General features: G+C 40.5%; 1 protein-coding gene across 1 annotated transcript in view; it reads right to left on the bottom strand.

Moving 5' to 3' along the window:
• The window catches only part of LOC124794700 (histone-lysine N-methyltransferase, H3 lysine-79 specific), a 209,582-nt gene that overhangs the window by 96,144 nt on the left and 94,888 nt on the right, over nucleotides 1–18,550 (bottom strand). Inside the window, 3 exon segments of the mRNA XM_047258267.1 lie at nucleotides 6,882–7,149; nucleotides 7,392–7,577; nucleotides 9,607–9,747. Of these exon segments, the coding sequence (XP_047114223.1) occupies nucleotides 6,882–7,149; nucleotides 7,392–7,577; nucleotides 9,607–9,747 (595 nt within the window).

Raw genomic sequence — 18,550 nt, 5'->3', positions numbered from 1 at the left:
AACCCGGGACTCCGTGATCCAGTGGCAGCAATGCTAGCTGCTACACCATGAGCGGTGGACACAACAGAGCAAGGAGGAAATCCTTGTTTAAACCACACTGTAAACATGAAAACTAAAAACAGTTTCAGACAGTGGAGCATCCTCATGCAGAATAACGAGATGTGTTTTAAAAATGAATGAATGTTATTCCCTGGAAATTATTCGTATCTACGCACCAATGGGCTGATATTATGAAAATTTGCAGAAACTGACACATGGCAGTAAATCCCAGAACAAAATGATAATGAAACATTTTTAATGAGAGAGTTAAAATTATTTATTCAGACACACTTTTGGTACAATGTGGGGCAGACTGACGAATAACTTACCAAGAGTAACAACACATCTGCCCTTTAATGCATTCTTTACAGAGAAAAACAGAAAATGGACAGGATAGTGACAAAATTAAACTAAAAATTAAATTTGTTATATTTTTATTAAGCAACAAAAAGATTATACAGGATGAGACAGTCTTAATTCATTTTCCAAAAGTGATCACACACTACTGAGACGCAGAGTAAAATAGAAACACAGCTACTCGCTGAGCTACTAACAGAAGTAAAGGACAGTCTACTACACGTATTAGACATCAGTCTCAGCAATTCCACACTCACGATAATTGCTTTATTGTGGGTCAATCATCTCTAACACATGGAGCTGCAAAGATGAGATTAGAAGATGGATCCTGCTAGGGTGGGTGGCTGCGAAGTAGCTCACCGAGAACAAGCATAACAGAGTGATAATATATAGCACAAGAAACCAGCCTGTCGAAACAATCTTTTTTTCAGTCTTCTTTTATCGTTGTGAGACACTGACCCTTGCAGGCAGAGACAAGCAGCATGTCAATTCATTTGAGCTCTCATGCTGACACAGGATGGTGCACATAAAATGGACCGAAAGAGGAACAAATGTGTCCATTATCAAGCAACTTGGCATCTCCAGTGTCCACCAAAAGATTCTCTTGTTCTCTTGCCATATTGTGAGAAGAGATAGAGAAAAAACTTGTGTAAAGAAAGTTCAAGCATATGAGATCAAGGGGGAGAGCAATTAACAAGTGGATAAATCAAATCAAGATCTCTGGTCTATCCCTCCTGCAGGCTGGTAATCATCCGAGACGGAGATACATCCATAGGGTCACAGCTGCCCACTAAGCCTCCCCTGACCTAGGGTTCTGGATGACTTGACTGAATTCTCCCCATTTCCTAAGCCTTACCAGTCCTTTTCCTTCATCCCTCTTCCTTCATTCCTTTTCCTTCCCCTTCAACCCGTCTGCCAGAGGTCGATGCGTGTTTTCCTCTGCTGCCACTTAGCGAGTAGGTTTTTTTGTCAACCCAATTGTATTACAAAATATTTCATCATCATCATCATCATCATCATCATCATCATCATCATCATCATCATCATCTAGGACTGATTATGCCTTTCAGCATTCAGTCTGGAGCATAGCCCCCTTATAAAATTCCTCCATGATCCCCTATTCAGTGCTAACATTGGTGCCTGTTCTGATGTTAAACCTATTACTTCAAAATCATTCTTAACCGAATCCAGGTACCTTCTCCTTGGTCTGCCCCGACTCCTCCTACCCTCTACTGCTGAACCCATGAGTCTTGGGTAACCTTGCTTCTCCCATGCGTGTAACATGACCCCACCATCTAAGCCTGTTCGCCCTGACTACAAAATATTTATATAGGAAAAAGGGGGCAATAAATCAAAATAGAAACTTATGTTTGGTAGGCACCGACTATTATCGCTCTGAATTTTAAATGCCACAGTAACTAAAAACAAGGTGAAAATTTTATACACACTTGAAAATTTCTTTATTCATTTGTGTGAGTAAAATAACATACATGTCCAAAAGAACACACACCGTTTGATCCTGCAGCCATTACGAATCGAGGCACAACAGAATTAAAGGCATTAGCTGTCATTGGGCACTGATTTATATCAATGGGGCAAGCAGAAAATTTATGCCAGACCGGAATTCCAACCGAGGTCTCCCACTTAATTCTAGAGACGCGGTGACCACTATGCCATTTGGACACGTCACTACAACTGCACAACTATCCTAGCAAGCAGACCCAAATTCTGAACTTGTAGCACACACTACTGACGTAGTGTTCCTGCTCATCAGACTCATTCCTCTTGCCTACTACGCAGAAGACCTGGGCTCGAATCCTAGTCCAGCACAAATTTTCAATTTGACTGGTAACTAACACCTTTAATTCCTTTCTGTCTAATTGCAAATTATTAAACCACAAGGAAAAGAAATCCGAACGGAACTGCTTGTTCATTTACGTAATGTCTCAAAAAGAACAATCCTCAAAATTAAAACAGTACAGCAAGCTTTCTTCACAAAAGAAGACAATTAAAAAAAAACTACAGCTATCACTCTCCTCTCCATAAATTATTCATTGCAATTACTAGCAACCGCACTGTAAAATAGATTTCAGTCTGTCAAAGGACTAAGCTGGCCATATATGTGGACAGTCACAACAGTCCATTTCCAAGTAGTGAGTGATGACGTACAATTGACTTCCAAAACTTTTTCGATTCGGTATGACACCAACATTTATAATTAAAAGTATGCATCATGTTATAGAGTATCCGACAAAATTAGTGACGGGATTTCAATGTGCTACAAAGACTGGCAACTTGCAATGTATTTACAGAAATGTAAAATAATGCACTTCTCAAAATGCAGAAAAATGGTATATTATGGTGGCAATATCAATGAGTCACAGTTGGAATTACTCAACTCTTACAAATATGTGGATGTAACTAGTTTCAGCAATATTAAACTGAATGATCACTTAGGCTTAGCCTTAGGTCAAGTAAGCAGCAGAGGTATTTGAGCAGTCATTCTTTCAGTGCTCCATACACGAATGGAACAGGCAGAAACCCTACACGAGGCATTGTGTCGATTGTCCTCTGCTGTGTACTTCACAGTTGTCTGCAGAGTATGTAAGTGGACATCTCAGCAGTCAGAGAGTGTCTTCACGTCCCTAAATCTGGAAAGAGCAAGATGCACTCCCATGTTAGCCTTCAGGGCATGTTAACTTCGAGAACCGATGGAAGACTTGAATGGAGCAAGTTTAAGAAGTCTTGAAAATTTGTTTGTAAAAAATACAAAAATGATGCACATTCAACTAATCAAAAAGATAGTTGTACAAATTAAATTGTAGAACCAGCTGATGACTTGTGCACGTAGGGTTGTCGAAGTACTGACATCGAAAGAAATAAACTGAAGAGTAAAACTGGCTGGAATGTCTTTTGTAAACATGTCTTTTGTAAACAGGATTTGCCACCAAGCTTGTGATGTAGCCTACTTCCCAGTGATTGGGTGGAGAGATACGTTTTGGGAGCTGCCAAGAGACCAAATCAACTCTCTCTCCTCTGCTGATAAGCGAGACACGGTTTGCCAGATTCTGGGTGATAAGGAAAGACATAAAAGACTATATAACAAAAGGTGAGTGCATGACATTAAAAAATATAAATGAGAAAAACAGGTGTGTTTTGTGTGTGTGTGTGTGTGTGTGTGTGTGTGTGTGTGTGCGCGTGCGCGCACGCGCGTGTAATTTTTTTAAACTGGTGTATTTCATACATCTTGAAGATGTAACACACTGATACTCTGAAGCCAATTTCTTCATTGCACGAAAATTCACTAGCTCGACTCATATTCAGGCTCAATATCCTGCTGACTTGGAAGATTAAAGAGATACTGAAAAAACTTTTAATGTATGTTGTATGTATGGGATTTTATGTTAAACATTACACTATCCAGTTTTGAAGAGAAGTGAACAGAATGCCATTTTTACACAATAAAATGGATGTTAACATTATTATTATTATGATAATTAATAATAATAATAATGGATGTTAACATTATTATTATTATTATTATTATTATCATCATAATAATAATAATAATAATAATAATAATAACACACATACAATTTTGTGTGTGGTTATATTTGCACACACAAAATAAATGTTAACTCTAATAGGTTCACACAATGTTATACATATGATTACACCAATGAGAGCCTTTTTTCTGGTTCAGGAATATCATATTACTGAAAGAAATAGATACTCTTAGAATGTGGTGTGCATATAGAAGAAAGATAGGTTGACTCTGTGCACAGGAGAGTCATGTTTAAGTTGCTATTTCAGATAAAACAGTGGGTCTCTAGTGCTTATTAGCTGGTAACACACAAAATATCATAATTAACCATTCTCAATGCATACTGTCATGGCTTATTTCTTTGATAACATGCATCTGAAAGATCATATGAAAAGATCTCGCCTTCTGCGATTACTCAAATCACAGACAACTATAGTAATAGATAGTGAAACATGTTGTACTCTTAATTTTAAATGTTTAATACTTTGGCATTTGATTCCCCAAGCATATGTATCAAGTTGGATGTTCTGCTAAAGCAAAGGAGCATTATGAAGGAGAAATGCAGAAAAAATTAACCAGACAGAAAATCATGATAATGAGAGATTTAAATGCAGATGTGGGGAAGGAAAGTGAAGGACATGTGTAATTGCTGGGAGTAGAAAGGAATGGACTGGCAATCGGAAACACCAGGTTTAAAAAAGAAAGTCATTACATAATCAAGTAAGACTTAATGAGTAAATCTGTGATACAACTACATAATTTCTGACCAGAACTGTCACAGTTGTTGAGGCAAAACCATCTGAACCCTAGATAGTATCATCGCCTTTTAATAGTGACGGTTAGAGAGATTAAGGGGCAGAAAGACAGAAAAGTATGGCGAGAGTGTGGAAGTTGAAGTAAGAGAAATTCAAAGAATAATTTGAAAAATAATGAATAATGTACCAAACAATAAGATGCAGTCAGTAAAGAGAAATGGGGAGAGTTCGAAACAATGGTGATGCAAGCTGCAGAAAATGTGCAGAGGACCCAGTGATAAGAGAAGGCGGAAAGAAATATCTTGGTAGAATGACACAGTAAAGGAGGAAGTTGCAAAGAAAAACCAAGGAATTCTGGACGTGGTTTCAAGAGAGAGAACACAAATCAATAAAGGAATAAACTGAGAAGAAGATGGTGGCTGAGAGGTAGTAAGGGAGAAGAGGAAATGGATGGAAGAGCGGGCAACAATAGGGAAAGACATGTGTGAGGACAATAAAAAGGTCCTCTACGGATCGGTTAAGGCAAAGAGAGGCACGACGGAAAGTGTCGGAGCAAACAATAAAAAAAAAGAAAGAAAGCAATTCGAGGAGATGTGGAAGAACTATTTTTAAGAATTGCTAAACCCACCCCAATGGAAAGACGGATGAGGAAAATTAGGTGCCTGGGGATGTAGGCAATGCTGAGACAGACATAACGTGGACAGAAATGGATGAAGTAATAAAGAATATGAAAGAAGGAAAAGTGCCTCAACTGGATGAAGTAAGTACATAGACAGTGGTTCCATAATGTCACGAGAACCTTATGAAAAGAAAGAACACCGAAAGACTGGAAAAAGATAACCACAGTACTAACTTTTTAGAAGGGTTGCAGGAAACTTTGCAAAAATTGTAGAAGAATAACTTTGATGTGTCATATGTATCATACTGCCAGCGTATTTGAGAAGATCCTAGAAAAGAGTGTGCAGTAGGCGGTGGGTGGTGGTGTGAAATAAATTATGTTTGTTGGTGATTAAATGGTGTGGGGAAATGGAGGAGGAGAGGAATAAGAAAAGCTAAAGGTACGGGAGGAAGTACTGGGACGGCATAGATCAAAATTTAATACAAATACACGTGAAGCGACGGTGACCGCTAGGAATACGATGAGAGTATATAAGGAAGAAGAAGAAGAAGAAGAAGAAGAAGAAGAAGAAGAAGAAGAAGAGAGTATGTAAGTATTACAGGTCAAATACTAAAGAAAGTGAGAACTATCTTGAGAGCTTAAGAAAAGACAGTTGAAGATATGATAAAGAGGTCAGTGAAAGGGTAAGGCAAGGACACTTATTTGTACAGAGTGTAAGAAGCCTATTTCAGGACAAGGAGAACCACTAGAACACAAAAGTGTTATAATAAGCATACTATGATCCAATACTCACTCACACTACTGTGAGTAATGAAAAAACGGCAGGTAAGCAAGATACAGACCTGCAAAAGGGAATTTCAAAGGAACAGGGTATGACCGACTAGAATTAATAAAGTTAAGAATGAGGCAGCGAGAGAAATAATGAAAGAGGAGCCCATGCAGGAGTCAGTAAAAAGGATAAGATTATGATGGAATGGACATGTTAAACCAATAGAAGTCAGCGGCACACCATGACATGCTCACGAAATGACAGTATCAGTGGATATACCTCAAGAAAGAAAGAGACATGCATGAATCTATAGAGTGGAGAAGAGAGGAGCAGACTGGCGAGAGAAATGTGGTGGAAGGACAGGAAAAGATGGAGAGGCTTATGTTGCACACAGAACCAGCCAGGGGCTACAAAGGATGGTGGTGGTGGTGGTGGTAGTAGTAGTAGTAGTAGTAGTAGTAGTAGAAGAAGAAGGAGAAGTAGTAGTTTGGTATTTGGAATGATGACAAAATGCTGCTTCTCCTACAAATTAAAGACACTTTGTAAAGCAATTAAAACTGCATAAAAAATCTCAAACTGTACTGCACAACAGCTGAAATACAGAAGTCTACGGAAAATGGCCTACCATTCTCAAGATTTTTAAGAGATCCACAATTTGCTGCAAAACAAAATACATTTATCATCAGAACAGCAAGTAATAATTTTGAACACAGCAAAATACTTATTATCTGCAAACCATATATTCTTATTTCAGTATATATAACGTGTACTGTAATGCACACAGAACAGTAATCTTACCACTAAGATTCCTATCAGTTATGCGGAAGTTCAGAGGACAAAATGATTTCGATGACACTATTCGGGCTCCATCTTTGAGATCTGCAAACCGTTCTTTTAACATGTGATCTACTGTTGGTCCAAATGCAAAGTTGTTGACAAACACAATGGTTGCACTGATAATCTTTTCACGATGTTCGTCATTCAGGAAATCTCCTTTTATAAGGCGATACTCTCCATATTTCTTCCCATACCAACGCATCCATTTACGGAAGTGTACGTTCATAGCCTAGTGAACATTAAAAAGAAAGTTGTGATTAGAACACACATAAACGTACCGTTGATATTCATAGTAGTTTGGTCGTTTACCAATACATTTTAGTAACTAGAAAATCAACAAAGGGTAATGAGATGTTACATTCGGAACTCATTTCATTTTGTACAGTCAGTATATATAAATTTGTTATTTGGTCAAAACTATATCACTAATTGAATAACTCAACTTCTGTAACAAATTAAAATTGAATTTACCTCGGCATACATCGATGGAATTTCAGCTCTTTCAACGCCAAAACATATTTTGCAAGGTGTTGCTGCTGCCATCTGCAAAACCACTTGACCAACTCCTGATCCCAGGTCAACAAATACATCATCCTTTGTTATTTCTATTTGATCAATCATTTGGCATACAAGATCATACGATGTTTCACCATAAACCTGCAAACACATTTATGCTGATGAACAATTTTTTTAAGTCCACACAACAAAATGGTTCAAATGGCTCTGAGCACTATGGGACTCAACTGCTGTGGTCATAAGTCCCCTAGAACTTAGAACTACTTAAACCTAACTAACCTAAGGACATCACACACATCCATGCCCGAGGCAGGATTCGAACCTGCGACCGTAGCGGTCGTGCGGTTCCAGACTGTAGCGCCTTTAACCGCTCGGCCACTCCGGCCGGCAGTCCACACAACAAAGGGTAAAAATATATATTACATTCGAAATATGAATGCAACTGACTGTAGGTCCAAGATAAATCTTTAAAGTATTGCAATAAAGGTGCTTTATATCTACAGCTCTTCATATTATGAAAACATATCATTCTGTGCACTTATTTTCTGCTATTTTAGCTGCAAAATTCCCCATTTACACTGAACACAATGCAACAACAATGTTATATTCAATTTGTTCAAGGTTGGAGCTGATATTATCAACTGGAAAAACAAAATGGAAGCTCTGTCTGCTTTCAGAAACTTGAACCACTGCAGCTCTCCATGCAAGTCCCCTCATCTTTGTGAAGTGATGTAAATGCTTTAACCTGCTTACTCTACTTACGCCTCGGTCTCCCTCTACAATTTCTATTACCACACTGACCATTACTTGATGCCTCCAGATGTATTCTATCAACTGATCATTGCTTTTAGTTATGTTGTGCCCCAAATTTCTGTTCTCCCCAGTTAGATGTAGTACCTTTTCATTATTTATCTGATCTAACAGTCTAATCGCCAGCATTTCAAAATCTTCTATTGACTTCTTGCCTGTAGTGTATCACCTAACTGTCACTACACTCGAGACAAATACTACCAAAATTTGTATTCCAATCTAAATGTACGTGGAGAACTGTATGTACATGAACCATTAATGATTCCATTCAGAATAATGAATCAAGTGTTATTGGTTGCTGTTTTTGATTCCAGTAAGAAATAACCAATTATAATTTCTCCATTTGACCAATTTTAATTAGATGCTTTCCGTATCCCTTCAAAAAGTACAGCAGAAAGCACAGCAATTTCTGTGCCATGTTGAAAATATGAGGATTGTGATAATGCAAGAGTTCTCTCTCAAATGTGAATACTAGAAGAGGTGTATGAGGTCTGATTTGCAATTCTACAACATAATTGCCAAAGTTCCAGAATTCACAGGTGGAAGGCACTAGGTGGTAAAACAATAGTGAGTATAAGTTTTCTAACTTCTTCTTGTGCCCTCCAATGCAAGTGAATAAACTGTGTTTCCATTAGCTGCAAAATTTACTCAGTAATAAACAACACCTTAAAAAGCAAATTTTTACTTCCGGTGGTCATTATTTCGCAACACTTCTACGAAATTGAGATACTCATAACGAAGTGTTCAAATATCAATATTTAAAATTTCACATTGCTCATGTTCTATGATCTCCTAAGGTATTTAATTTTGCCTGATGTTCTGTGTGGTTGTATGGGGCATTGCACGAACCCATTTACGATAGAATAAATAAAATGAAAATAAATACCAGCAAAGTATGGTTATCTTTACTTTTCATTAGAAGGTAAACATATATCAACCTGGTGACTTGAGGACACCAGCAATAAAATACAGTAGAATGCCAAAATAAAATTATCTTTTGAATGTAAATGTATAAGAAACTCACAGATCTTTGTCTTTATGACTGTCAAATGGGAAGTGGTAAGAACAGCATGTTCTCACTTGATTATGGAGAGTGTTTGTCATTAACGTGGTGTTATGTCTGGTCTCTGGTAATTATGTAAACATACAATTATGTTTATCTAGACTTATGTCTACAAGCTCACTGTAGACAACAGTTCATATAACACCAGTTTCAGTCAATTTTATACAACAATGAAGTAGAAAAATGACACACTGCACACTTTGCAAAATCAAATGCAACACGGAATATATCAGATTCAGCTAGTGGCTGTACAAGATAAGTATGAGAGAAGGAAACAAACACAACATGTATGTGTACCTCTGGTGAGAAAGGTTCATACTGGTTTAGCTTCTCTGGATCAGTGACAGCCTGGTTATACACTTGCTGTAATATGTGCCTCAGGAGACCTCGGGACGGATGCTTGTTTAATCGCTGTGCTGGCAGTGATGTACCTTTTTCCTGAAAAAGGCCAGATTAGTATATATTTCAGTATAGATCAATTTAAAGAATTATGCAATTTGGTAAACTGGTAAAACAGAAGATTACAGGCTGGGGTTAAAAATTTCAATGGCTAACAAAAGGACACTGTAAACGCTACTTACTCGAACTGTCCACACATACAAACACGTAGGTTTCTCGCTACTGCACAACAATAATTACTTATACATGTGTAAGAAATGAAAAATACATTGTTTATATATCAGAGGGTGTGAAGCAGCAAGAATTATCTAACACACATATCACACTACAGTAATTCTGATGCCCTAAGAATATTAAGGCACAAGAATGTATTAATTTTTTACACGTTCCATACTAGTATACTACAAAGCCATCTATACAGGGCACAAATGAGTGTTTCAATAGCTGAAAGCTAATTAGAGAAAAATTACAGTTTTATTTAAGATTTCAACTGCCATGAATGCAAATCTGATAAGGATTCGCCTACAATTGTGACCTCACATAAAGCAGATACTCCCTTAAACTGATGATAATTTTAGCAACATTGGGTAGAATTAAATATACTGTGCCAATATGAATCGACCACTGCAGGGAACTCAGCAAAGGAGGATAACAAACTGAGTGATATACTAGACAAGATAAATTTCTGCCACCTCGGCTCTGGCTCACAATTCCACGACGAGCTGGCTGGCTGCTTCCAACTAAAACTCACTTTGAAAGCTGTTCAAGTATTTCAGTAATTAGTACACAGCAGCGGAAGTCCCATATAGCAAGGTCAACGTCAAGTTCCCGAGACAAAGTTCGCCACTTCGATCAGTTAGCGATTTGTGGCTGACAAGTGTTTCCGGTTACAGTGCCGCTGCAGATTTTCGGTACAACACAAAATGAGTTGGGAACCAGTCGTTTCGTACAATGAAATGTTGTTTATGTTCCGAGAAGCATAGCTTTAGCGCGCGACCGGCCGCCAGACGACACCGGAAGTGGTGACGCACGAGTTACGTCATCAGCTGCGCGACACGGCATTGATCTGGGCTAGCCGCCAGGCCGATGGTTGCTGGGCAACGCACGCCACCCTTGGCGCCAAACGAGCTCAGGAATAAAGGAGCGCTACTGTTCCGGTCTTTAAAAGATCCAGGAAAGCAAACGCTTACTTGTAATCAACTCCTCTAGCAAGTCAGAACAGGAGCAACTTTCCGAACGGCAAACCAACTATGGTCTCAATTTTACTGCACGGGAATCGCTTCGACATAAAATTAAGTGGAATATTCATAGCACGCCTGAGATTAGGTGGGGTTAATGTTAAAAAGGTGAAGGCAATTTTTGCAAACATGACAGTACAAAAACATATTTACAACACAAAGATTTTCATACGGCGTCATTGACATTCGAGGCGCTGTTCGTTCACTCGTTCACTCACTCACTCAATGTGTTCCATGGTTGGCATTAAGAAAAATAATCTTCAGGGTGGAGGATTGCTAGATACCTTTTGCAGTGCACTCCCCTTGTTGGATCACTAAATCTGGTTTTACTTCAGAGATCGCCACCAGAAGTCTCGTTTGAATCATTAGCAACACGGCGTTTGCAGCATACATCGCGAAAATCAAATTTCCAACTGAACAACTCGAAAAGGGGATTTTGAAGGTTAAAGCGAATTGGAACATATCACTGAAACACGCAATGAGGACTAGATGAAATTAGGACTACATAACGAGAGCATCCGGAATGATGTAAGAAAACTGGTGCTAAACACTTACCAAAAAAGACAAGTGCATTCTAGTGTTAAAAAAAACCGCGCGCGTACTGCAATGTGACTTTAATACTACGTAAGTAATGTCGAATAAGAGAAAATTTGAAATGAAGATAAATGAGAAGCGAGGTGTCTGGCGAACTGGACTCTTATTAGCGAGGCCAGCGGCTCAAACCCCGTCCAACCGTACAAATTCACGTTTTCCGTGATTCCCCTTATGGCAAATGCTAGGATGGTTCCTTTGAAAGGGCGCGGCCAATGTTATTCCTCGGCCCTCTCAATCCGAGCTTGTTTTCCGTGTCTAATGAAAGCGTCTTCTTTTACAAAATAAAAGATTGTGCGAACATGCTAGTTGCTTCGCTTCTGCGTAACGTATGGAACGTCCTCAACACTTGAGCATTAGAAGTCTTAAATAACGGACGCAAGAATTACTTTACTTACTGAGGCTGAAAATAAAATTTAATAATAGAATTTTATTTTTGGTGGTCATTGAAGTAAAATACTACTAGGATTCAGTAATTCGCTATCTTGTCCGCGTTACTGGATTTATAGCAAAGGGGAGATGTGTAAGGAACGGGCAAACGTGTTCACAAGCAATGATGCTATAATACGTCAGAGAGAATGGGACAGAAATCAGTTTGTGCAGGCTGAGATCGGAAAAAAGCTAAAAGTTACGCTTCTTTAGAAGAAACGCAGCACAGGTTTTCCCCGTAAGGGCAAGACGTGTGTGAAGGGCAGGGGTAAGGTAAGGTAAGTACCGCCTGCTGACTGAGTCAGACTGCCGGTCTCTCCGAGCTGCAGACGTCACGGCTGGGCACGCGTGCCACGGCCACGCTTCGCCGTGCTTCACATCCGGTCCACTGCGCAACAGTCAATGAGTTGGGATCTTCACTCTCGTGTAGCAGTTGCTTCTGTTCGCAGGTATCTACGTGTAGCCTCGGAAGCCGTAACGAGTGGAAGCAAAATGAAAAATATTGCCAGACACTCAAAATCGAGGCCATATTCACGTACGTGATGTTTAGCAACAGCGCAGCAACCCCGCATTGCTGACCTGGACAAGATCCTAACGAATTTTGGCTCGTATTCGCCTTTCTAAAGCTCGTTTTGAGATGAAAAATGTATGTAGGTGTCGCCTGCTTTGAAAAAGAGAATTAAACTTCAGGGAGAAGAAATATAATCTTGGAGGCATCCTGATGAGACTGTAATTCTGCCAGAGACGGCAAAGGACTCGAAAGAGCAGTTCGACGGCGTGGATAGTGTCTCGAAAAGAGGGTTATAAGGCCAGCATCGGGAAAAGTAAAACAAGGGTAGGGAAATGTAGCCGTACTTAATCGGGCAATGCTAAGGGAATTAGATTAGGAAACGGGACACTAAAAGCAGTTGACGAGTTTTGCAATTCGGACAGCAAAATATCAGACTATGGCCGATGCAGAGAGACTGGCAATAGTGACGAAAATGTTTCCGAAATTTAGACATAAATGAAAGTGCTAGACGTTTTTACTGAAAGTATTTGTCTGGAGTGTTGACTTTTACGGTAGTGAAACGCGAATAAGCAGTTAGCACAAAGAGAATAAAAGCTTTTTAAACACGGCGCTAAAGGAAAATGCTGACGATTCGATGTGTCTAAGAACTACTGAATTGATTTGAAGAGAAACAAATATTTATAGCCAAACTTGACTAGAAGAAGGGATCGGTCGAGAGGAAACTTGGAGCCATTCGTACACACCGCTACAGACAGCACCAAAGTCGTTTCACAGCGACACGTCTCGTGCGACCAGAGCTGCAGTGCAACACGACGTGCTGACCGCACGTGCGGACTCAGGCGTTACATAAAGAAGCTGCGTTTCTTCCTTCGCCGAAGCGTGTGCTGATGAGAACTGCCTCCTGGACATGTGGGAAACCTGCCTGCGACACTGTCCCACGGCACAGTCCATCCGCAGGTGTTAGCTAGGCTGCTCACAGCCCCGTCTGCGCTTTTATCAATTTAGTATCATTCACAGTCAGAGACTAGTGTGGTCTGAAAAAGAAACTAGCGAAAACGATTACCAGCGCGAGCACCCTGACATTCTCACTTCGCTACACATACGAACTGGTGTCCGAGAACAGAGAAAAACGACCTACAAGCTGAGGAGCTCCCTAGCCTCGCTGCTGCCGCTACCCGACTAACGGAGCAGTTTCGGCAGCTCACGTTCGGCCGTTTCGCTGGTCTTTTCGTTGGTACCTGCTGTTCTGTGGTCTGTTTTGGCCACGGGCGGCTCGGCTCGTGCAGACCGAGGCCGGCGTAAGCAATCGATAGCGAGCGGGGCAGGCGCCTAGCTGCAGCAGACTCCACGTAACTGGGTTAGGCGCGCGGGGTCGTCGCCCCCGGCTCCGACAAACCGACGCTATTGCACCTTTCCTCCGCGTCGTGGTTATCTCTCCTGTGTCGTTAACTATCAGTTCTCGCTGCGTGGCATTCCAAAGGAAACGACGTTCGTACAGAAACTGGATGCACTGGCAAGTACTTTAACACGTCGCACAATTGCCTGCCGAACGAAGTGTATCCAAAACACCGAATGCAACTATCAAAACGTAAGACAATATTTGTCCGGTTATTTAAATCGACATCGTTTCTTCCGTAACTGAAAATTTAAACAGGATGACTAAGCTCCACTAACCGAAAGCTGCCAGATAAAAGCAGGGTATCGCACAAGATGTGACGCATTCCGTGTTAACAGTGAGACTGGTAAGACGTCAGGAGCGAAGAGATTTGTGCGCACGGGGAGACAAGCGCACGAAAACGACGCTCGCACTTCAAACACGGTTTTCCTAGCTCCGACAACAATGTCTTCTCGTTCGATAAAAGCGTGAGTGTTTCGAACAGCGGCGCTTTCCCTTTGCTTTCCTCTAGCAGTGGGCGTCCAACGAGTGCAGTGGAACACGCCGAGGCGACGCGACACCCCAATCAATAAGCGGTCGTCGCTGCTTCCGCCGCTTCGCGCAGCTTAAAGCGGACCTATCCAAACACGGTGCGAGCACGTGCCACACATGCCTCCCCGCTTTATTTGCATGCCAACTGTTGGCCGATTCCACAAAAGTGATTTACAAACTCGTTTAGACCAGTTTCGTCCGGTGATGCAGTCTTTAAAATATAGCTAAAGCACTATTATAAACTTTGTTCGGCGTTGCTCCCTACTCGTGGTACGAGAAGAAATACTAATGACGCCAGAGTCATTACCAAAAACTGTTACCTTGTCGTGTTTAGTTTCTGTCTATGTCGCATCGCTACCCGCCTGTAACAGAAGCACGCGATAATTTGACTCAAACGACTCTTCGCAGTCGAGGCGACACGAGCCCAACTGCCCAGATTTGAAGGCCCCCAGTCGGTCAAGGTCATCGCACAAACGGTGATTTTCCTCGCTTACTTGGAGCGAGTGCCACGGTAGTTTAACACTCACTGCATGTGGTGCCGAGTTGGCTGCTGGAGTGCCCGAGTCAATGGACTCGTATTCGGGAGACTCGTGCTTCTTATTTTGGTTTTTCGTGATTTCCCCGAATTGCTCAACGCGAATTCAGGGATGGTTTCTTCGAAAGAACACGGATGATTTCCTTCCAATATCAGCTTTCGTCTGAATGTCCTTTCTGAGGTCGGTATTTTACACCTACAGAACGGAGATCTCATTCGTTCATTACGTTGTCCCCGTCAATATTTACAGTCACCTAGGTTGAAGATGCTCTACAGTTGTCTTGCAGTCGCGGTCTCTTCAGAACTCTCGTAAAGAGCCTTAAGGATACAGGGTACTTATAAATGGTGGAAACATCGAAATTTTTTTAAGACTATTAAATTCTATAGTCTTTTCTGATTACATTGATAGGGTTTCAAATGAAAAATGACCTATATATACCAAATTTTAAAGTCAAGTATGCCTCCACAACCCCTTCATTTCTGTTACAGAAATCGCACTGTATATGTTGGTGAAATGAAATGAATGTATGGCATTGTTGGCGGGAGTTCGGCCGTCGCATTGCAAGTCCCTTTTGGCTTGACTTGCGAGCCAACGATGAGGACACACAACACCCAGTCATCTCGAGGCACAGAAAATCCCTGACCCCGCCGGGAATCGAACCCGAGACCCCGTGCGCGGGATACGAGAACGCTACCGGAAGACCACGAGCTGCGGACTGTATATGTTGGTAATAGTGCAGCTTTCTAGTGTCCGTAAATGATTCCAAGTGCTACGTATATTTGTGGAAGTACATATCCTTTAGTATGAAATAAATACGAACTATGCCACGCATAAAGAAATTCAATAAAAGGAAATTCCGTGGTAACCAGTTCACAACCAAAGCAAGCCACACTATTGAAAGTAACCTATGTATCAGTTCTTCAGGGAAGGAACTCCCACATGGCACACCTCTTGGTGATTCAAATTTTTGTGTTAACAATGACGCTGTTTGTAGTGGATTTTTTGTTGTTGATTTGGGCATCTTATCTCCTTTGATAAAGGAAGTGGCGAAATGTAAACAATGTGATGGTGTAGGCTGTCTGGAAATACCTGAACAACAAAGTAGCAGGAAGGGTTTAGCGTCAAAATTAGTTGTTCTGCGTGGATCCTGCAATAAATCGACCTCGAAAATGACTTCGAACAGATGTGAATTTGAAGTTAGTGTATGCAATGTGTGCAACAGGAAAGGGAAGGGAAGAGAAGAGAGGCTGCTCAAACGTTTTGTGGTTTAATGGACCTTCCTCCTTCCAGTAGGATCAGCAAGTACACAAAAATACTTTCATGTGCCTTGACGGTTGTGTTTCAAGCATCTATGAAACGTGCAGAAGAAGAAACTGTAAATATTAGAGGAGCCAGGGACATTACTGCTGCACTTGATGGGGCATGGCAACGTCAAGGACATCGTTCCCTGAACGGTGTTGAAAGCGTTACTTCTCTGGAGACTTGATGGTGAGTGCTGACCAAGTACTGCCTCACCTGCCAGGATATATTGAACAAGTGTCCTAAGAATTATGATGGTCACAGTGGAGGTATGGAGTGTGATGGAGCTCTACAAATATTTCAGAGGTCTGTGCCCGTTTATAAAGCTAGATACACGAAGTACCTAGGCGATGGGGACTCTAAAGCTTTCAAAATAATCAATGAGTTCAATGTTTATGGTGATACCTTGGTAACAAAACTGGAGTGCTGTGGACATGTGCAAAAGAGGATGTGTGCTAGACTGCGGAAGCTACGAAGAGAAATGAAAGGATAGTTGCGACCTGATGGAAAATCTGTCTGGCTAAGGCAGATTGACAGAAACTGAAACAGATCTTCTTCAGAGTTATTATCGACTGGCCATTAGACGAACTGAACCTCTGAATGATGTTACAGCAATGAGAAAAGCTGTATGTGCCACCTACTTTCGTAAGTTGTCCACAGATGACCACCCTGTTCACAGACTTTGCCCTAAAGGAGCAGATTGTTGGTGTGGTTACCAAAAAGCAAAAGAAAGTGATCAAATATACCATCATAAGCAGTCTCTTCCTGAGCCTATTATGAATGAAATAAAACCAATTTTTAGAGACCTAAGTGAGCCTGTTTTGCTTAGTAAATGTCTTCATGGGGGCACTCAGAATACAAATGAAAATTTCAACCATTGCATTTGGGAAAGATTGCCCAAGAATGTTTTTGTAGGACTAAATACATTAAAAGTTGGTGAACTACATGCAATGAAATGTTTCAATGATGGAGTGATAGCAAGGCTGGAAGTCGTGAGCAATTTACGAATAAAATGTGGCTCTAATACGGAAGATCAACTGCTTGCATGTGACAGACAACGGGGGCATGAAGCTGAAAGATTCGCTCTTCAAAGCTGAAAGATTCGCTGTTCAAGTTACCAAAGAAGCACGAAGTGCTAAAAGGAATGCCACGAGGAAGCTTGAAGATTAAGAAATACTGCAGGATGAAGACTACGCTTCAGAAATGTTCTGAGGCACAGGTTAATTGGACTCATATCTTGATTCCCATTTTCCCCCAGATGTATTTTCAGAATTCAGGTACAAATATTTCCTAAAGTTTATAAAGCATTGCTCTAAATTTTTTTCTGTAACTTGCAATAGTCCATACTTACGTAGAAGTGCTAAGCATTGTTGCACAATCAACTAAATTGTAGAAAAAATAACATTTTTATTAGGAAACAATTATAAAAATTAAAATGTAAGATGTGATATTTTTTATCCTTGTAATATTCATAATAGGTGGAATTAAAGTGGTCTAGTACCTCAGCCATGAAGTCATGCGTATCTGGCAAAAATTTGGTCTCCTTGAAATGTATAACATTGGATTAAATGGTACCTCAATTTGAGAAAACATTTTGGAAATAAATATTGCACCAATTTCTTTGTAATTTTTTTAATAACCCTAAGCAGGTTGAAAAATATTCAAAATACTTCTAATTTGTTTAGAAAGTGTGGTGCATTACCCGATATCAACAAGAAACCTGTGTCGTCTGGCCACCAAGAGCTGTTGCAGGACGATTTGATTCACGGATTATATGGCTCCTTCCGTGTATACCGATTTTACGACTATGACGAGTGGAGCCTGAAGATGGCATCAATGTAATGCCGAAACTGGTAGCACATAGCAGTTCATAAAATAAAATAAATTTCTACAATACATACGGCTGTTGGTAAATTATTGCATCAAGAGGTGCCATGATCGTGCAGCTGAGACGATACGTCTCGAATTTCCACATGTAAATACGCTAGTTTCAACCATCAAAAAGGTTTTTACTAAAGCACCTAAAACAATTCAATCATTTCGAGAGGAGCTTCCCAACGTACCACTTCCACCAGAACTCATACTTACTCGCTGGGGAACGTGGCTAAAGGCCGTGGAATATTTACGGTGGGCATTTGGAAGCGTTTAAACGGCGGGCATTTGGAAGCGTTTAAGAGCATTGTTCTTAAATGCGGGAGGAGGCAGTGAGCATTACTTCAGCTAAAGATCTTCTAAAGGACCCAACAATTTCCAACGACACTGCATACATAAAATATCATTAGCTATACGTTATTGGTCCATATTACTACAG

Source organism: Schistocerca piceifrons, chromosome 4 (assembly GCF_021461385.2).
Source record: "Schistocerca piceifrons isolate TAMUIC-IGC-003096 chromosome 4, iqSchPice1.1, whole genome shotgun sequence".
NCBI classification, from domain to species: Eukaryota; Metazoa; Arthropoda; class Insecta; order Orthoptera; family Acrididae; genus Schistocerca; species Schistocerca piceifrons.
Note: the sequence above shows the minus strand (reverse complement) of the source record. Positions and strands in the feature narration are given on the sequence as shown.